General features: G+C 37.2%; 1 protein-coding gene across 1 annotated transcript in view; it reads right to left on the bottom strand.

Moving 5' to 3' along the window:
- The window catches only part of CNGB3 (cyclic nucleotide gated channel subunit beta 3), a 164,989-nt gene that overhangs the window by 38,294 nt on the left and 104,417 nt on the right, over positions 1–22,278 (bottom strand). Inside the window, exons 11-13 of the mRNA XM_002819245.5 lie at positions 14,307–14,448; positions 10,394–10,553; positions 7,452–7,549 (exon numbers count right to left, since the gene is read on the bottom strand). Of these exons, the coding sequence (XP_002819291.3) occupies positions 7,452–7,549; positions 10,394–10,553; positions 14,307–14,448 (400 nt within the window). The remainder of the gene's footprint in view (positions 1–7,451; positions 7,550–10,393; positions 10,554–14,306; positions 14,449–22,278) is intronic.

The raw sequence follows: 22,278 nt of genomic DNA on the forward strand, positions 1-22,278 counted from the left end.
CTCCCTATCGGAGGGCTCCAGAGGTCAGAAACAACATGGCTGCAGTAGCTGGGCAGTAGCCCTCCATGTCTGGCTCAGTGCTTTAGACAGATCAACTGCTGAGGATGTATAGTTGAATGGAGTTCATTTAGATTATAAACTCACTATTCAAAATATTTTTTAAAAGTCTAGCAACAATACTTTATTTCTGATATGATTAGGGTAAAAATAAAGTTGGTAGAAATGAAACACAAGTCTCACTGTAGTCTCACTCTCACGTTCTGATTTCAGGCCCTGTGGAGTAAATATGTGATGACATATCAGATAAGTAGGCTGTCACTGCTGGGGATCTGCATGTGAGTGCTAGAAAGCATGCTGCCATTCCAGTTCTATTCCTGGCTCAGTCTGTCACTCACACACAAAACACTTCCTTCTCATCCTTCCGTCCACAGAAGTCACAGCCTTTGCAGGCTCTCTTTGCCACATAATCGCAAACAATGAGTCAAAGATGCCAGTGAGGTGTCCTGTTGGGATGGGTTCTGCATAATTACCTGAGCAGCAAATAGACACATTGTGCCTTCCTTGTCAGACTGTAGTACCTACATTCTAATTTTGGTATCTCTGGGTCTCTGGTTTCCTGCTGAACTGCGGGCTGTTTCTAAAGGATGCGATTCTAAAGCAAGCCACTAGGGGGCGCAACAGAACTTTTATTAAAGTTTCTCCCATTTCTGGTAACGCAGTAGTAGAGGCAAAATGTGATTTCCCCAGCATTTAATTTGATAAAATATATTTAAAAATCGAGATCTAAATAATAAATCATCAGAAATGAGGGGAAATTGCCCAATCTCATAGAAATGAATCGCTCCTTATTAGCTTAACACTTGTGCTTGGGCCTGGAATATCGTGAAATCTGCAAGGAAGAGGAACCATTTTTGTGAAAAATTAATATATGTATACAATTTGACTATTCATCTCTGAGCTATTTCAAATCTCTGATCACCCATGTTGAAGCAGCAAATCTTACTAATTAACCACAATTTATTGAAGCAAAGTTTTAGTGACAATCTGTGACTCTAATTCCACCGGCTTTGATTAAGAGGAGAAAAAACCTACATGAGATTCAGAGGCTTTTCTTAGCAGGAAAGTAGAAAAGTGTACGTGACTGTAGGTATCTATCTGATGTGCCAAGTCTTAGTCTGTGAATATCGCCAAAGGATTGCCTTTGTCTTGACCTTTTTTTTTTTTCTTTTTTTTTTTTTTGAGACAGGGTCTCACTCTGTTTCCCAGGCTGGAATACAGAGGCACAATCATGGCTCACCGCAGTTTCAACTTCCTGGGCTCAGGTGATCCTCTTGTCTTGGACTCCTGAGTAGTAGGGACTACAGGCACCTGGCTAAATTTTCTATTATTTGTAAAGATGAGGTCTCACTATGTTGCCAGGCTGGTTTTGAACTCCTGGGCTCAGGCAACCCTCTTGCCTCAACCTCCCAAAGTGCTGGGATAACAGCCATGAGCTACCGCACTGGGCCAGCTTGACTTTTGACTCTAGTGAAACTTTTCCAGTTCCTTCCCACCTTATCAGTTATCCAGATAGGGTTGGTAGAGAACTGAAGGTAAGAATGATAGAGCGGTGTAAAGAAAGCTGTGCTCAAACTGCCCCAATGCTTAGAGCTCAATGACCTCAGTCAGGTAAGTTGTTTGCTCTCCATAAAATGGGATAGTAACAAAGCTTTCATTGGAAGTGTATTAGTTTGTTAGGGCTGCCATAACAAAGTTATACAGGCTGTGTGCTTTAAACAACAGAAATTATTTTCTCACAGTTCTGGAGGCTAAAGGCTTAAGATCAAGGCATCAGCAGGTCTGGTTTCTTCTGTAGCCTCTCTGCTTGGCTTGCAGATGGCTACCTTCTCACCGTGTCGTTACATGGCTTTTCCTCTGTGCACCTGCACCCGTGGTGTCTCTGTGTGTCCAAATATCCCCTTCTTATAAAGACACCAGTTAAATTGAATTAGGACCCATCCTCTTAGCCTCATTTTAACTGAATCACCTGTTTCAGTAAACAGGTTAATACTTTTACACGCTTATGAGCTTTCACCCAGGTGCCTCTAGTTTCTCACTCCATAGGCTCCTACGCGTCCTTCTAGGTCCCACACCTGGACCATTCCCTCCTTTGTGCACTCAGCTCCCTGGGTACATAGGTGGCTTTCAGTGAAGGGAGGAGACTGGTTCAGAAGCAGTGCAAGGATCAGTCAGATATAAATTATGAGATGTAGGGTGGAGAATCACTATTCATCCTATTTCCTTCCTAAGAAAATAAATTTGTGTAAATTGCTAAGACTATCTCTATGAAAATAAATTTAGAAAGATTCCATACCTACATATTTTCTACTTCACTTGGCTTTACAAAAAAAAAAAAACTTTTTCATGTAACAGAAATATAAATGTAAATGGGTTCTTTCTGGAAAGAACTGTATCTTTAACAGAAATATCAGGAAAGAATGAATCTAAGTTATATACAACATTAGCAAGATGTGAAGATTTAACCTTTTTTCTCAATCAGATGTTGCTGATTTGGTGGAGTACCAAAAAGTACATATAGAAAGAAAAAAACTGTGAGGCAAAAAACTGATATCTTCCCAAATAGGAGATAATCCCATAAAAGTCATTGGTATCTAATTTAAAGCATTTGTTTTCCTTTAGAAAAGAGTTACTTACTGTCACTTATTCTCAATTAAGTTCGTCATTCAGGTATAATGAGTTTTATAATATTTTAAAACACTGTTAAGATAATTTAGCTTAGTGGCTTTCATACATTTCTGACCATACCTATAATAAGACATACATTTTCATTGTGCTTAGTACACACATAAATATGTATATGTGATTTTAAAAATAAAACATACAAAAATTTTATAATACCTACTCTTATGTATAAGGCACTCTGCTATTTTCTTTTTAAAATTTTTTATTTACTTTTTAATTTTTATTTAATTTCAATAGTTTTGGGGGAACAGGTGGTTTTTGGTTACACAGATAAGTTCTTTAGTGGTGATTTCTGAGATTTTGGTGCACCTGTCACCGAAGCAGTGTACACTATACCCATTGTGTAGCCTTTTATCCTTCACCCCCTTCCCACCCTTCTCCCTGAGTCTCCAAAGTCCATTATATTATTCTTATGCCCCTGCATCCTCATAGCTTAGCTCCCACTTATAAATGAGTATATACAATATTTGATTTTCTATTCCTGAGTTACTTCACTTAGAATAATTGTCTCCGGCCAGGCGTGGTGGTTCACGCCTGTAATCCCAGCACTTTGGGAAGCTGAGATGGGCAGATCAGGAGGTCAAGAGATTAAGACCATCCTGGCCAACATGGTGAAACCCTGTCTCTACTAAAAATACAAAAATTAGCTGGGCATGGTGGCACTACTCAGGAGGCTGAGGCAGGAGAATCACTTGAACCCAGGAGGCACAGGTTGCAGTGAACTGAGATTGTGCCACTGCACTACAGCCTGGGTGACAGAGCGAGATTGTTTAAAAAACAAAAAACAACAAAAAAAGGAATAATGGTCTCCAACTCCAAGTTGCTGCAAATGCCATTATTTTGTTCCTTTTTATGGCTGACAGGTATTCTGTGGTATATTGGTGTGTAGATACAAATACATCAATATGCAGTAGAGGTGTCTGCAACTTAGAAATGGAGTTTACAGTTGAGTGTTATTTTGCAGAACAATGTAGAGTAAGTCTCATTCTTTGTTCATATAATAGACTTTAGTATATGAAACTTCTGCTGCGCTTGAATTTATTTATTTTTCTCACAACTAAACATCCTCAACATCTACACATTTTCTTTTGGGGCCATTCTTCTTTTGTTTTTTGAAAATGGAGTAATAATTTACATAAAATGAAATATACAGATCTTAAGGGACAGTTGGATCAATTTTGATAAATGTATACACTTATGTACCTTCCCTGGCAAGACAAAAAACATTTCCATCACCATACAAAGTTCCCTCATGCTTCTTCCTAATCAATCTCCTCATCCCCATTCACCACCAGAAGCAATCATTAATCTGACTTCCACCATTACAGAATAATTTATGTTGCCCAGGCTGATCTTGAACTCCTGGGCTCAAGCTATCATCCTGCCTCCCCCTCCCAAAGTCCTGGTATTACTGGCATAAGCCATGGAACCTGGCCTGCAATATTTTCCTTTTGGACCTAGGTTTAGAATTTTACTTTTTTGCTTGTTGACGTTAATCTTGTTGGCTTTGCTTGTTGTTTCAAAGTATTCAGTAATTTTAAATTTTGTAATAAATTTTATTATATTCCTTCTTTCTTTGTGTCATCTGCCAATTTGAAAATCACATCTTTTATATGATCATCAAAATATTGATGGAAATCTAGCACAGGACATAGCTAAGAAAAGAGTCCTAGAATACTGACCTAACTCTAATAACTTAGAGTCATGGGTTAACCTAATGCTGGGGGTGACTATGCCTAACCATTCTACTATACAGCTTCTGCTTCTTCATCTTGTTTCTATTATTACTGATTACATAATTTTAAGACATATCCTTCTGTCTGGATTACATTTTTTCTTTTTTCCATACTTACATCTTAAGTGATCACATTGAGTCCTTTGGCTTGAAATACACCAATATGCTGACAGGTCCAAATGTATTGCTCCAGCTTGGACATCTCCCCCGAACTCAGATTTATAAACCAAACTGCCTACATGAAATTTTCAACTGTAATCTAACAGTCACCTCATCAAACGAACACATCTGTTTTTGTGCTGATATTAAAAGAACACCACAGACTGGGTAATTTATAAATAATAGAAATTTATTTCTCACAGTTCTGAAGACCGAGAAGTCCAAGATCAAGGCATTAGCAGGTTTGGTGTCTGGTGAGGGCTGCTCTTTCTTCCAAGATGGCGCCTTGTTGCTGCATCCTCCAGATGGGAGGAACACTGTGTCCTTACATAGTGGAAGACTAGGAGGGCAAGAGAGTTCTTCCTTCCCCTTGAGACCTTTTATAATGGTGCTAAACCCATTCATGAGGGTGGAACCCTCAAGACTCAATCACTTCCCAAAAGGCCACACGTCTTCATGTTGTTGCATTAGGGATTGAGTTTCCACGTGATTTTTGAAGAGGACACCGCTATCCAAATCATAGCAACATCCAAAAACAAAGAGTTGGTTTCCAGCCCACCCAACCTACACTTACTTTAAAGTTTCCTATTTTGCAAATGATATCTTTGTTTGTCTTGTTCCTCAGGCCTAAATCCTTGGAGTCATTTTTGGTCCCTTTCTGTCTCTTACCCTCTTCATGTAATCAAACAGGAGAAACTATGGGCTTTTTGGGTTTGAATATACCCACTATTTGGCCACTTCTCAAAAACTCTGCTTCAATAACCCTGGGTCTGTTCACCATCATCTCTTCCACAGATGGTTGTGATAACTTCCATTTGGCCTTCCTGCCTTCCACATTTACTTCCTAAGGCGTTTCTTCACACAGCAGGAAAGATCCTGTTCGAACTGGTCTTGAATAGGTCATTTTCTGCTCAAGAGCCTCAGTGTCTTTGCAACTCAGAGTATAATTTAAAGTCTATAGATGGCTGGGCGCAGTGGCTCATGCCTATAATTCCAGCACTTTGGGAGGCTGAGGGGGGCAGATCACTTGAAGTCAGAAGTTCAAGACCAGCCTGGCCAACATGGTGAAACCCCATCTCTACTAAAAATACAAAAATTAGCTGGGTGTGGTGGTGCATGCCTGTAATCCCAGCTATTTGGGAGGCTGAGGCAGGAGAATCACTTGAACCCGGGAGGCAGAGGTTGCAGTGGGCTGGGATTGTGTCACTGTACTCCAGCCTGGACAACAGAGCAAGACTCTGTCTCTAAATAAATACATAAATAAATAAAGTCTATAGATCCTCCAAGGCCCTCCATTAACTGCCGCCTCCCTCAGCCTCCCTTTTTTTTCACTCTTCTCTAACTACTCTTGCTTCCACCACTCTGCCTTTGCTCCAGCCACTCTGGCTTCCTTGCAGTGTGTTTCCAGCTCAGGGCATCATGTCATCCATCCTCCCGTAATATTCCCTCCTGTCCTCATTCCTCTCTCTCCTCTCGCATCTGCGTAGCTCACTCCCTTGCTTCTTGCAGTCCTCTGCTTAAGTGCTCACATGAATTTAATCAGAGAGGTCTTTCTTGCCAGTACCACCCTCATCCTTCTTAACCTGTGACGTGGCTGGGATCTGTGTCTCCACCAAATTTTTGTCGAATTGCAATCCCCAATGTTGGACGTGGAGCCTGGTGGGAGGTGATTAAATCACAGGGGCGGATTTCCTATGAATGGTTTAGCACCATCCCCTTTGGTACTGTCCTCATGACAGTGAGTGAGTTCTCATAATATCTGGCTGTTTAAAAGTGTGTGACACTGACCACGCCTGCCTTGGTCCTGCTCCTGCTATATAAGATGCCTGCCCCTGCTTTGCCCTTTGCCATGATCAAAAGCTCCCTGAAGCCTCCTCAGAAGCAGATGCCTCTGTGCTTCCTGTACAGTCTGCAGAACCATGACCAAATAAACATCTTTTCTTTATAAATTACCCATTCTCAGGTATTTTTTTTTTAAATAGCAACGCGAGAACAACCTATACAACCTGCTTAACTTTGTTCATGGCTTTATCACCTCCACACATTTTATGTGTTTCTTTTTCATTCCCTTCTTCTGGAATTTAAGCTCCACTTGAGTAAGTATTTGTTTTCAACTATTATATTCCCAGTGGCTAAAGTGGTGCCTGAAACAGGGTGGGAACTTCATAAATACTTGTTGAGTGAATTAATTGAATGGATGAGTCAGTGAATGCTATACCCAGAAGGAAACATTAGGTGAGAAAAATTTATATGTGACATCATGCATAAAAAGAGTAGTAATACTCAAAACATTCAGAAAGTTAAAAATTTCTTTGTTATACTTTTTTTTTTTTCCCTGAAACAAAAAGCTTCTAAATTAAAATTTGGCCATTTTAAGAGTCTAAATCCAAAGTATTTGTAATAGAAGACATGATTAGGTATAATTCTCTGATTGTCAGGCCATTACAGAGCTATTCTGGAGCCTGATTTGTTGTGAATTGCCAAGGTACATTTATAGATGGGAGGTGACACATGTACTAGCAAAGACATAGAACCATATAATTTAAATTATATTTAAATTAATGCAAGAAGAGTCTGAAGAACTCTTCTTTTTTGACACCAATTAGAAGAGAAAGAGGGTTCTAAAGAATAAGCCGTCTGCTGAAGAGAGACCTGTAATTTATTTGACTCTTTAATTCCACATAAATTCTCTAGGTTATTTTGACTTTGTTAAAACATAAGGCAAAAAAACTCATAAATGCTGTATAAATCCAAGAGCTTAGATTCCATAGAGAAATAGATACAGAGTCTTTCTATTAATTGTAAAAGCACTTGCCTTGAACAAGTCAACTTTGCTGATGATGCTGAAGTTCACATCAATGGCGAGGGCTAACTGGACTGTAGTTGGCAGGGTCTTAAGCAAATCAGACTCATCTTTATAAAGATAAACACATCAAACCCCGATGCAGAATAATTAATGAAATAAGTTGCCAAGGTACAAGTAGAAAAATTTTAAAAATAAAGGAAACAAAATGCAAACACTTTTTATACATAATTAGATGCATCAGATTCTATATTTTCATTACTTCTATTGGACCTCCATACCTATTACAATAACACTATTATGCTTATGCAAGAAAAGAAGTATTTTTAACTCTGGATGACATACTGAATAATTCCAGAACATTATGCTTGCTGAAACTTTAGCTATGAAACGTAATGATCATAGCACAAAGGCTAGTGAACAAGCTAGCATGGCTGAAGGATCTAGTTCTTATTTTCTGATTCTATTGATTCCAGCCTTAGCATTCAAGGGATGGCAAATAATAATGAGCACCATGTGGCACTGGAGAGCTTACAGAGCTCTGTCACACCCATTATCTTATTTGACCCTTGTGACAACCCCAAGGGTAAGTGTTCTCATTCCTACTTTGCAGAAAGAAGAAAAACAAAAAGAACTGAAGCCCTGAGAAGCTGTAAGTGACTTGCTCTATTGTGCATAATTAGTAGGTGGCTCAGCTGGGATGGAATCTAAAGAAAAAATGTGCTAAGAGAGTAAATTCAAATTATTGTTATTTACTTGCTTATTAACTCAATGAAGAATGTGAATACATTACAGATTTTTCTACAAGTGAATTAAATGATGGGCTTCAGGCTGATAAAATGTTCCGTAAACAAAATTGCCTATTCTTTTTTTTTTCTTTTTTTAAAACCTTGTATATTAAGTTCTGGGGTACATGTGAAAGTTTGTTATATAGGTAAACTCATGTCATGGGGATTTGTTATATAGATTATTTCATCACCCAGGTATTAAGCTTAGTACCTATTCATCGTTTTTCCTGATCCTTTCCCTCTAACCACCCTCCACCCTCCGGTAGGCCAAGGGTCTGTTTGTTCCCCCCAGAAAATTCCCTGTTCTTAATGTTTAGAATGCCAAGGGTTTCTGAGAGTTGATTTTTTAAATGTTTTCTTATATTATTTAGAAAAGAGAGAAATTGTTGTATTACATCCCTATTTTGATTCAAATATAGATTCTAAATATGAAAATCCTTCATATATAAACACAGTTTATTGTTTCCGAGGGCTGTCTCTAGTTACCTCCTAAGCCAAGGAGTTGAATCATTATCTACCTTCACTAAGGGGTGCGAGGGAAGAAGCCTGGCACCATTCCTTTTGTTGCTCTGCCTGCCCACTTCAGATGCCCTCAAGTAGCTGCAGATGTTCTAGAGAGAGGCATGTTGTTTTGGTCATTCAGGAAGAGATTCTAAACACGAGGCTGGAGTTTTAAGAGGCTTAAAAGTGTCAGAAAAGTGAAGAAAAGACCCTACCATAATAACCAGTGGTTTCTGTCTGCTCTTAGGAACCTTTGTGATTTGAGAATTTCGTTGTAATTTGCACTCTGGAGCATTTTTGGCTTCTTAGTGGCGCCAATTCCTATTTCATATGGTAAGAACAAACTAAAAGTTGAGTTTCATTATTGTCATCTAGCAGTGCATTATCTTGAACTTATTTTATATCCCTCAGTAACAATTATTTTTAACTGCAGTAGTATAGTGGTATAGTTGTAGACACCATTAATTATTTAGCATCTCATGGAAGCAACTGTGTGCCCTGAGGCGGGATGGGAGTGGCCTGAAAGGTTGCTGCTTTCTATTAGCACAGTTGACCCTTGAACAACACGTGTTTGAACTACACAGGTCCACTTATACAAGGATTTTCTTCCACCTCTGCTACACCTGAGAGCAAAGCCAACTCCTTTTTCTCCTTCTCCTCAGCCTACTCAACAGTGAAGATGAGGAGGATGAAGACCTTTATGATGATCTACTCTCACTTAATGACTAGTAGGTATAGTTCTTTTCCTTATAATTTTCTTAATAACATTTTCTTTTCTCTATTTTAAGAATATGGTATATAGTACAGATAACATACAAAATGTGTGTTAATCGACTATGTATGTTATCAGTAAGGCTTCCAGTCAACAGTAGCCTATTAGTAGTTCAGTTTTGGGGGAGTCAAAAGTTATATGTGGATTTCTTTCTCTTATTTTGAGACAGAGTCTGGCTCTGTTGCCTAGGCTGGAGTGTAGTGGTGCGTCACCACATTCTGCTAATTTTTGTATTTGTAGTAGAGACGGAGTTTTGCCATGTTGGCCAGGCTGGTCTTGAACTCCTGACCTCAAGTGATCTCCCTGCCTCGGCCTCCCAAAATGCTGAGATTACAGGAGTGAGCCACCGTGTACAGCCTCAAAAGTTATATGTGGATTTCTGACTGTGGAGTGAGGGTTGGCATTGTTAACCCCCACTTGTTCAAGGGTCAACTGTACTGTGTTCTGGGTAAGAGAGCGATATTGCAGTAAGAGCAAGAGTTTGGAAGAGAAGAGATGCAGGTCTGAGTTCTAGTTAGACTGTGTGCTGGCTCTGTGTCTTTGCCCAGATTTCTCAGTTAGGAGCCTCCATTTTCTTCCCTTCAAAGGGATAGACAATGCCTAATTTTCCCACTTCCTTTTTTGTATGTGTGACTATATGAGACAATGTGTGTAATACCCAGCATCCAGAAGATGCTGATTAAAATTTAGCCTTTTCTCTTCCAAGGTTTTCAAAACCAGTAAGATATTTATATTTCAGGAAAAAAAAACCTGTAGCATTAAACAAATGCTTTAAGGATCATTTAGTTGTTTTTCAACCTTTTGTTCAAATCCAATTAGTCTCTGCTACCTTACAGAATTTTCATCATATGACAAGGTTTACAGGAATTTAATCGGTAACCTGCCATGCTTACCTAGCATTCGTTGAGAGTCCCATGTATATTCATACCAAGTCCGAACTCGCTTTTGCACAAGTTTAGGAATGGAGTAATTGTTCATGTAGGCAATGGTATCATCCATGCAGGCACGGAAGTAGTTCTGATTGGCTGTAGCTGCTCCAATCACATCTCTCATCTAAAACCACAAATATGGTCACTCCACGCCCAGCAGAGGAAATGAGTTAATAAAAGTCAAATTACATGTTTTCCACATGATATACTCCCTTCTAATGCCCTGATTACTTGATTTTATTCATTCATTCATTTTTATTTTATTTATTCTTGCCCAGACTTAACTTTTCAGCAGTGGATCACGTGATTTTAAACATACTGATATTGCGTCCTAATATCACCCACTTCCATAAAATATTGGGCAAATTATATTCTCTCTCTGATCCAATAAGGACAACAATAAGACCTGTAGGAGAAACCAAGTGAGAATTCAGCCATGTAATGCATAGGACTACACATAATCTTCTTTGCAAACTTGTATTTTACTGCAGAAATGTTAGTATACATTGAAAAAATTATACAGCTGTGCTTATGCAAGGAATGTGCAATAAAAGTTGAGCAATTGTCTGGCAGAATGGCTAGTCCATTTTGGTGAGTCTTACTTTGAATGCATCCTTCATAGATTATCCAGTGTGGCTGGCTATATAGACTCAATTCATCATGAAATTGCAACCTCTGTACTTCCCTTTGTGTTGTTTAGACAGATAAAATCAAATCTCATCATGCTTAAGGCACAGTATTCAGCAGAAGTTGAAATGTGCTGAAATTACTGAAGCATCATCTACTGCTGTGACAATTCTTAAGAAACTGTCAGGTTTTAGTTCTTGGATGTTTATAACTCACCCATAAAAACCCACTCTAGGTTAAAAGCTGATCTTTAAAGTCTCAGCACAAAAAAGATATATAGCTCGACTCTTCCTCTCACATAGAGGGAGGCAAGTGGCTGTAAATATGCTTTGACTGTGGGTTTACAATAGGGAGGAAAACCAGGGCCTCACTTTCACACTCCTAAGACTTTGCTCGTTCATTTTAGTAGCTGTTGAGCCTTTTCTGCTTATGGAAAAACGACTCATTCTTTGAAGTCTAGCTCAAATGGCTCTTTTTAATTGTGATGCCCTCCTCAGTTTCCATTTTTAGAGTCAATAAATTCTTCTACATATTAAAATTATCTGCGGAGGAGCTATGCAGCTAGTCCAACTGTATATATCTTTTCGAGTCTCTTACTCCTCAGTGGCTCTTCCAAATATTCCTCAACAACCTCAATTCCTAGATCTCACTTTTCCATTCTGTTCTTGGCTGATAACTTACATTACCTAGTTACCTAAGGCTGGGAGATTTGGTATGTTAGGAGAGGGCTTGGGAGATTTAATAGAATATTAAGTTGGGAAGCAAGGACTATTAAAAGCATTATTGATTGCTGTTGAGGCTCCAATAATTTGTAGTGACAGTAATTTGAATGGTTTGTGTGATATCCTTCAGCAATGTTGGGTTTTGTTGTTGTAGGAGTTGAGGAAGATGTATATTCTATAATGGATTCCAGGCTAGGGAAGTACATGAGAGTATGAGAGGAAGAAAAATGTCAGTTTCTGTGAGTTGCATCAGAAAATAGAATATTGTAGTTAAAATGTGGTGATTGGCTGGGTGCAGTGGCTCCATGTCTGTAATCTCAGCATTTTGGGAGATGAGGTGGGAGAATCACTTGAGGCCAGGAGATCAAGACCAGCCTGGGCAACATAGTGAGACTCTGTTTCTACAAAAAATAAATGAAGAAAAGAATTAGCCAGGCATGATGGCACACACCTGTAGTCCCAGCTACCTGGGAGGCTGAGGTGAGAGGATTGCTTGAGCCCAGGAGTTTGAGGCTACGGTGAGCTATGATTAAGCCACTACACCCTAGCCTGGGCAACAGAGCCAGACCCTGTCTCTTAATAAAAAAAAAAAGTGATGATTAGTTCCATTGTATAGTCTCTATGTGGGAATTTTGAGTGAGTGGAGGGTTTTTTTCTGTCCCAGGCTTTTAAACTTTTATTTCTATCTGTTCCCCTGCTCAGCATCTTTTATTCACTATGAGAGTTTGAGGCACACATCTGTATGTCTAGCCTCAATCTTTCTCTTGTGGTCTACTACCACATTTTCAGTGACTTGATATTCCTTCTTGTTCCTATTGGAACCTCAAATCCAATTTAAAAGCAGATGTGGTGTGGTGTATAAAACAGCACTTCTCAAACATTCGTGTGTATATTAATCACTTGACGATTTTGTTAAAATGCAAACTCTGACTCACTAGTCTGAGGTGGGGCTTGAACTCTGAATTTCTCAAGTGCTGCTGCTGCTGCTTGTCCAAGGATTACACTTTGAGTAGCAAGATAATTGAACTGGTGCTAGAAATGGTATTTTAGTCTTGATGTGAAAATTGTCTTGCACATAGTAAGTGTTCAATACATGTTAAATTTTACTGTTATTATCAGTGTTATTATATAATCCTGATATATAGTATCATATATCATATGATATATGATATCACAGTATCATATCATATCACATGGTAGAACCATATGACCATATGAACTACATGTATGAATCAGGGATGCCTCTTAATCTCTTTAAACTGGAGTTTTCTCATCTGTAAAACAGAGAAAAAATTGACTGTGATATGACAATTTCACGTTGATTTTACTAGAAATTATAAAATACTGTGATTTTTGGTATTTATATTCAAATGGATTTGAATTTAGTATCTCTCAAACCAGCTTCCTATTTCATTGTTAGTATAATCTCCCCAGCCATGAAGATAATGATATTCTATACTTACAATTTTTAACTCAAGTTCATCTTCCTAAACCTAAATATTTTCTACATAGAGTTTCCTTTACTACCCCTCTCTGTATTACATTAACATGTTAAGGCTGGAGCTGTCATATCCCTGTGTATCTGTATTAACCTGTTTTATTTTCTATGTTTTGATATGTTAATATCGGGGACCTTGCTGACCCACTCCTTGCTTGTTTCTCCCAGGGTTAGGTAATTACTAGAGATGGTGGCCAAATCTCCTGAGAGTGTGTCTTCCATGTGTAAACTAACTAATCTGGAACCCATATCCCAACTGCCTTCTGTGTCAGGTTCTTACATGGGCTCCTACATTCAGGCCACTATCCACCCATCCTACAAAAAAATTAGCTGGGTGTGGTGGGGTGCAATTGTAGTTGCAGCTACTTGGGGGGCTGGGGTGGGTCGATCACTTGAGCCCAGGAGGCTGAGGCTGCAGTGAGCCATGTTTGTGCCACTGCTTCCCAGCTTGGGTGACAGAGCAAGACCCTGTCTCAAAAAAAAAAAAAAAAAAAAAGGGCTCTATCCTTTGTAAGTGCCAACTATCTTCAATATAATAATTTATGTATTTAATTTCTTACTAAACTGACTTTTTTGAGAATAAGTACAAGGAGATGCTATAGTAAACATTTGTGAAACAATAACTTATTAATTATTTTATATGGCATTTTGCAGCCTCTGGTTTAAATGACCTCTGAAGTCGATTATAACCCAGTGATTTTATAACAATATTTGAAATTTAAGTAAATAAGAGAGATTTTAATGGTTTTCATTAGGGTCCAAGTAAAAAGTTAACTTAGAAAGAACTTTCTCTGAGAGTTCAAACTAATGCTATTTGCTGACAGGTCTTTTGATAGATTTAATGGCTTAAAAATGGAAAAGCACTGTTGATCAAATCACATCCTCCTTCAACTCATTAAAACAGAAGAAAGTTAGTTCAAAAAAAGAAGAACCAGATAGATTTTAATTTTTCCTCCATAAAGTTTGGAAAGACTCGTTAGTCTTTCAAAAATGACAGCACTGTGTATCCAGTGATTCATACTCAGCTTACCTGACCAATTAAACTGGAGAACACAAAAACTCCAGAAAAAAAATTCAAGAGTTGAAAAACAATTTCAAATAAAGTTTGTGGTTCTGGAAGGCCACCAATGGTAATTAAAGTTCGAACTGCCCAGTAATAACATCTCAGATACCTGTGAAAACAGAAGATATACATTTTGCTTTTTTTCTGTATCATTGAAAGACCACTGTTCTTGGGAGAATATAGTACTATTAAATTATAACAAATTTCCTACTAATCAAGATTTTCTTTCTCTAGACAGCACTGGCAAACACCATGTATGCTAATGTAAACTTCTTAATAAACACTGTGAAATGAAAGAAGCCCAAGGAAGGTGTTTACTAGCTGTTACCAAAATTTGGTGGTCTAAATAACCACCATTTTTATTAGGCTTATAGTTTTATGGGTCAGAATTTTGTGCAAAGCCCAACAGAGATGACTCATTTATGTTCCATGATGACTGGGCCCTCAGCTGGTATGAGCTGAATGGCTGGAGATACCTGGAAAGATTCGATTGAGGCCAAATATCTGAAACCTTGATTCTGACTGTTGGCTGGGTTCCTCTGTTCCTTTCCACATTATGTCCTTTTGGAATGCCCCAGGTAGCTCCTTCCCTCACATGTCTGATCCTGAGCTGGCAAGATTGGAACAGTAGGGGGTGGCTGGGTATCTTTTTTCATTCAGCCTCTCAATGTGACTAGCTTGGGCTTCCTCATAGCATGGACGTCTAAGGTAGATGGATTTTTACATGAGAGTTGTTTTTCCCCAGAGCAATAGCAGCCCAGGTGGTAGCTGCCAGGTTTCATATAAATTAGAAGCCCTTTATCATCTTATAGTTGTCACATTGTATTTGTCAGGCAAGTCACTAAGGCCAACCCAGTTTCAAGGGAAGAGACATTTGAATCCACCTCTCAATGAGAGAAGCAGCAAAAAATTTGAGGCTGTTTTTAAACTACCACACTATGGATTTGTGGGAATATTATAGAGATCAAATGTATTTATGCAGATGGGAGAACCTTCTATAGTTTAGATCTAATTGTTTTTACTTATGGAAAACAGAACAGATGAATATCTCTTCTATTTTTCACCCACATATTATTATATTATTGAATATGTAAACCATGGCAGAGACAGAGGAGAGCTGAGCTCCATCTTAATAGGGAAATTACTGTTGATTGTAATGGGCAACTGATCTAGAAATTTGGTATTGAAGAAAATCAAGTATGCTCAGAAATTTACTTGATAGAATTTCTGTACTTAAACAATTGCAAATGAAGAGGCTGAGGTCATTACAGACCAGATAGGAACAGGACGAGAAAAGAATATGATAAGGATTAGTAAAGAACATATAACATTCACTTAGCTATCCAGAGAGTCCTTAACGTACTATGGTTTGATTTTATGACAGCATAAAAGCAATATCCATTCAGTAGAAACCATATTTCGAATACTCATACAACCATTCTGTTTTTCACTTTTAGTATGGTATTCAATAAATCACGTGACATATTCAACAATTTATTAGAAACTAGGCTTTGTGTTAGATGATTTTGCTGAACTGTAGACTAACGTAAGTGTCTAACAGTTAGGTTAGGCTAAGGTATGATGTTTGGTAGTTTAGTTGTATTAACTGCGTTTTTGGTTTACAATATTTTCCCGATAGGTTTATTGTGATGTAACCCCATCAGAAGTCAAAGACATCTGTATATATATTTCATAATTCTTGTGCAGCTAGGCATACTATTTGGTAATTCCACATGGCTCTGATAATGGGGTCTGTATCAGGCATTTCCACTGAATCCTTTAAAAAATCATTTATATAAAGAACATCTCCAGGTTTTGTTATAGAGGGACATTTAGATTTCGTGTGCCCCAACTAGCTATTTTAGGATCTTGTGCAGACACAGAAAAGGAGTACTTTTTACGGAATCCTGCCCTAGTCGAGCTTTTATTTCTTATCTAGGTATGCCACATACAACATTAGCACTTTGGGTAACTGGGCATTAATCTTTGAACGAGGGTGGTCTCTTCTTGTAAAAATAGTTTGGGATTTTAAGATCTTCAAATAGTAATAAATTGAGGTTTACAAAGAAAGAAAGAAACTGCAATTGAAGTTAATATTCAAATAAAAACAGATCTAGAAAGAAATTACTCACTTTGAAATTCAATACATTTTGAAGGACACAGGACTCTTTTTTTTTTAACCTAGTTCCTTATTATAGGAGCAGAAAAAATAATTAACTCTTTGGTAGGGCTTGAAAACCACTATGCCAAGAGAATAAAAATGTAACCACTGTATAATTTTTTTCTAGCAGGCTTCCTTGGACTTACTAATATTATAGTGAACTTGCTGTCAAAGAGAACCACCTTGAAGAAGTCTGGAATTAATTTTATGGATTGCATTTTAACTTTTCAAATTCCAATTTATAATTTCCTATTACCTGATTTATTTTGGTCACATGTGGGTCTCTTTAAATTAAGGAAATTTATTAAACCTGACATTACCCAAGAGTGAAGAGAAACGAGATTCTCTCTCAACATGGTCAATTCCATGATAAGTGTTGGGATTACTTCCCCTCCAAAGTTACTCAAAAGTTTGTACTACTTTAACAGGAACAAATGTAAGAATTACTTTCTCCCATTTTCTTTTTTATGATGTTAAAAAATAACAATCAAATGTGAAATTTTGGCATGGATTTTCCAAATCTCAAAGGTTTGGCTTGAACTATTTTTTTGTATATTAAATAATCTGCTATGTTAATTGGAAGTTTTCTGCCCTGATGCTTTGAGATTTATTTTAGGATTCTTTTCTCAGTCACATCTTACACCTAGACACGCATAACCAAAGGTAAGATTTGTAATTTAATTAGATGACCTCTTATTGATTTCCTAAGATTAGCTTAATTAGTCAAGTGTGTCCATCTCTAATATCTACATCCCAGTCAGATCTTTTCAAAGAGATTCTATCTGGCTGGATTAACACATGAAGTATCTAACTATTAACTATACAATGCATCAACTGTATAACACATGATACATATATACATATACTTAGGCATACTTCAAGTTAAATCAGTAAGGCAGAATTTGACATAAAGCCATAAAAAATATTTAGTATGAAAATAGAAAGCCTTTCTCTGTGAAACAAACATAACGTGCAATTTCCCCCAATATATTTTTATGAAACATTTTAAACAAACAGAAAAATTAAAAGAATTTTACAGTGAACACTCATATGCCCACTGCCTAGATTCTACCATTAACATTGTACTATGCCTGCTTCATCACATATTCCTCCACTTATTTATCGATAAAACCTTCTTATTTTTTGGATGTATTTCAAAATAATTTCTAGACAGCCAGAAACTTTCTCCTAAAAACAGTACTTCAGAATACATATGTTAACTGGAGCTCAGTATTTGTTTAGAGTTATGTTTTATTTTGAATATACGGTTAAAACACTAATGAGGCCAGGCATGGTGGCTCACACCTGTAATCCCAGCACTTTGGCAGGCTGAGGCAGGTGGATCACTTGAGGTTGGGAGTTTGAGACCAGTCTGGCCAACATGGTGAAACCCCATATCTACTAAAAATACAAAAACTAGCCGGGTATGGTGGTGGGTGCCTGTAATCCCAGCTACTCAGGAAGGCTGAGGCAGGAGAATCACTTGAACCCGGGAGGTGGAGGTTACAGTGAGCTGAGATGGTGCCACTGCACTCTAGCCGGGGCAAGAGAGTAGACCCTGTCTCAAAAAAAAAAAAAAAAAAAAAAAAAAGGCACTAATGTTAAGTAGGACCATTTGGTGAATTTAAAGAAAGTACAGTATTATCTATAGGCATTATGCCATACAGTAGATTTCTAGGACTTACTCATATTGCATAATGGAAGCTTTGTACCCCTTGACTTACACTTCCCCATTATCCCTTTCCTCCAGCCCCTGGTAACCCCTATCCTACTCTCTACTACTATGAAATTGACTCTTTTAGATTCCACATACAAGTGAGGTCATATGAGGTCAGATGGTATTTCTCTTTCTGTGTCTTGTTTATTTTGCTAGGCATAATGTCCTCCAGCACTATCTATATTGTCACAAATGGCAGGATTTCTTGCTTTTTAAGGCTGAATGATATTCTATTATATATGTGCATATTTGCCACATTATCTTTATCCTTTCATTAGTTGAGAGAAATTTAGTTTCCTTCCATGTTTTGGCTATTGCAAATAATGCTGCAATGCTGCAATGAACATGGGAGTGCAGATATCTCTTTGAGATACAGATTTCAATACCTTTGGGTATATTCATAGAAGTGGCATTGCTGGGTCATATGGTAGTTATTTTGTTCTTTTGTTTGTGGATATCCAGTTTTCCCAGTACAATTTTTTGGAGAGACTATCTTTCCTCATTGCATATCCTTAGCACCCTTGGACAGGCAGTTGACCATCTATGTATTCATTTATTTCTGGGCTCTCTATTCTGTTTCATTGGATCATATGTGTGTTTTTATGCCAGTTTCATACTGTTTTGATTGTGGTAGCTCTGTGATACATTTTGAAATCAGGAAGCCCACTTTGTCCTTTGGCTTTGTCCTTTTTGCTCAAAATTACTTTAGCTATTAGGGGTCTCTTGTGGTTCCATACGAATTTTTGGATTTTTTTCTGTTCCTGTAAAAAAATCATTGAGATTTTGATAGGGATTGCACTGAATTTATAGATCATTGTGAGTAGTTGGGACATTTTAACAATATTAATTATTCTAGCCCTTGAATACAGATGTCTTTCAATTTATTAGTTTCTACTTTAATTTTTTTATCAGCATTTTGCAGTTTTCAGTGTACAAGTCTCACACCCCTTTGGTTAAGTTTATTCCAAATATTTTATTCTTTTTGATGCTTAATTTCCTTTTCAGATAGTTTATTGTTAGTGTGTGGAAATGCTACTGATTTTTGTATCATTTAATAAATTTTGACAAATGCATATACCTATGTAACAAAATACATGTTAAGACATAGAGCCTTGCTATCACTTTAGAAAGTTCTCTCAATTCTTTTCCCAGTCAATCCTTACTCAAATGCACCAGAGGCAATCACCTGTTCTAATTTTTTTCTACCATGGATAAGTTGGCCTGTTTTAGAATTTCACATAAATGAAATCGTACAGTATATAAGCTTCTGTATAAGATGTCTTTTGCTCAGTATGCTTTTGAGAGTTATTTATGTTGTGTATTGGTAATTTATTCCTTTTTATTGCTGCATAGTATTCATTGTATGTTTATACCACAGTTTGTTTATTTATTCACCTATGGATGAATACCTAGCCTGCCTCAAGTTTTTGGTTTTGATGAATAGAGCTTCTGTGAAAATTCTTGAACAAGTTTTATTCTGTGAACATATATTTTCATTACTTTTGGGTAAAATACCTACATTAGAATTTTTGAGTTGTAAGGTAGTTGTGTTTAGTTGTAAAATAAACTGTCAGATCTTTTTCCAATATGGTTTTATCGTTTCACATTTCCTCTAACAATATGTGAGAGTTCCAGTAACCCCATGTTATCCTAACACCTGGCATTGTCATTATCCCAGCACTTGGTATTGTCAGTCTTTTAAATTTTAGCCATTATGGTAAATCTGTAGTGGGACACGCAACTTTTAAAAGTACCCCTTCTATACTTATCTTTCTGTGTGGACCTTCCTAACTACCTCAATCCATCTTAGTCCCTGGTTTCTGTAAACTTATTACTGGAAGCAATGGCTATGAGGGAGAACGGTCTTATTAGAAAGTAAGTGCTACAAAGGTAGGTATTTATGGGCCTAGTAGCACACAATAGGAATTCACTATTATTTGTTGAATGACTGGAATGGATGAGTAATACATACCTAGACTTACTGAAATGAGAATGTAGGAAGACTGTATCTGTGAACACATCTGTTGAATCTCCTTCTGAACTCTCCCCTGTCATGCTTCTCACTGCCCTTCACTTCCTTCTGATCCACTGATTCTTTGCTCTGGGTTTTTTTGTTTTGTTTGTTTTTGTTATATTCCAAGGGTGACCCTCTAAGAATTGTAATATAAATATCTTCCCTCTCCCTCTCCTCTCCCCAGTCCTCCCTTTCCTTCTCTCTCTCTGCCATTGTCTGACCTCAGCTATGAGGTATCTAGGACATCCTGAATAAATATTTTCGTCTACCTAAGTCTCATCATCTTTATCTGTAAAATTAAGAAGGTGGATTACCTAAATTTTTCTAGCACTATGGTATAGTAATTCTTATTCCTTCCTTACCTCAACTAAAGTCAATAATTCCCATGATGCCTTGTTTACTTCTCTTTTTTTTCAAAGAAAAGATACATTAGGGATTGGGACCGTGGATTTGTTAAAAAATTTTGTGCGCAGTGGGAAATTTATGTCAGAAAATACATAAAATTGGGATATATGTGGACAAAAATACATTGGGAACATTTTTAAGTATCACATAATCTTAGGTACTTACTTGTGTTCTCCTTTTGAACTAAACATTTGCATTCTTTGTCATATCTTACAGTCTAAAGAAGGATGTCTTTCACTCAATATAAATAAAAATGCCTTCTATCGATATGAATAGAAATTGCTGTTCTGATGAGAATTAATGGAATCATAATAAACTTGACTTATTTTAAATGTTCACAGTGTTCCATTTATGCCCCAGAGTCTGCTGCCTAATTCTAACTAGGGCAAAATTTGCAAATCCAAAGGCCTAATAAGCAACCTTCAATTTATAGGTCACCAGGACCATCACAAGGGTTAAGTTAAAAAATACTTTAGGTAATTATTGCAAAAGCTTGGCTTACAAGATCAAAGGGTAACATGAAGCAATAGAAGGAGAAATTGATGTTAAAAAAACTGTTAGGATAAGTATACTGGTAACTGACATACACAAATTATCTAAAAAGATAAGTAAAGAGGCTGCTTTTAAAAGCATTTTCATTGCAAGGGTAGCAACCTGTGTCCCTGAGAGTTGGTAACAGGATTGTTGGAGCTTTGCTTTTGAGTGAGAATGCTTCAGTCTAAATGAGCAGAGCAGAATTGATGGGGTAATATTTATAGTCAGAGAATGTGAGTTGTGTGATAACAAGGCTGTGGAATTTATTGAAACTAGTTTTGGGCCTAGAAAATGATCACTTTTAGTAGTTTTTCTGTGAGTGATTAAGAAAAATGGGCAGTTTCTAATCCTTGGGTGCAAGATTCTATTTGTACCCATGAAATCAAGCTTGTTATTTGGGTTATCAAATCTTTTATATGTTTATTGTTTCTGGTTACTTGACCTGTCAATAATTATGTTTGGTGTCTCATACTTTGATGATATATTGGCCAATTTCTCCTCCTTCTATCAATTTTTGCTTTATGGTTTTCTTTGAATGATTGTAAGTATTTTATTAGGTGCATACACATTTAGAATTGGAATATCTTGACGGTAGTAAATAAAATTTATAGGAGGCCATTGGTTTGGACTAAACTCTTGCACTAGGCCAAACAGACCAAACCAAAATGGAATTACTCTTGCTGAAGTTCTATGTCACCAAACTGAAACTAAGTTGTTTATCTGCCATTCCAAGAAATCAGAAGAGAAAGAAAGAGAGACAGCTAAATCCCCAAACAAGCCAGTTTTATCCAGCATGGTAAGGAAGTCCCCTCTACTTTAACCTTTACAAGGAAGATAACTTTGAAATGACCAATCCATTTTTGTTCTCTGTTTCTGCTTTCTTCAGCCCTTTTCTGCCTATGAAGCCAACCTTCTTTGCTCAGCTCATCAGAACACTCATTCTATTTTATAGAATTGAGGTGTTGCCTGATTCTAGAATTGCAAATAAAAGCCAATTAAGATCATTAAAATAAATCTGTTGTAATTTTGTCTTTTGACAATCATGAATCAAAACTTTTATTATTATATGGTGAACTTTTTCTCTAAAATGTCTTTTGTTTTAAAGCTT

Source organism: Pongo abelii, chromosome 7 (assembly GCF_028885655.2).
Source record: "Pongo abelii isolate AG06213 chromosome 7, NHGRI_mPonAbe1-v2.0_pri, whole genome shotgun sequence".
NCBI lineage: Eukaryota > Metazoa > Chordata > Mammalia > Primates > Hominidae > Pongo > Pongo abelii.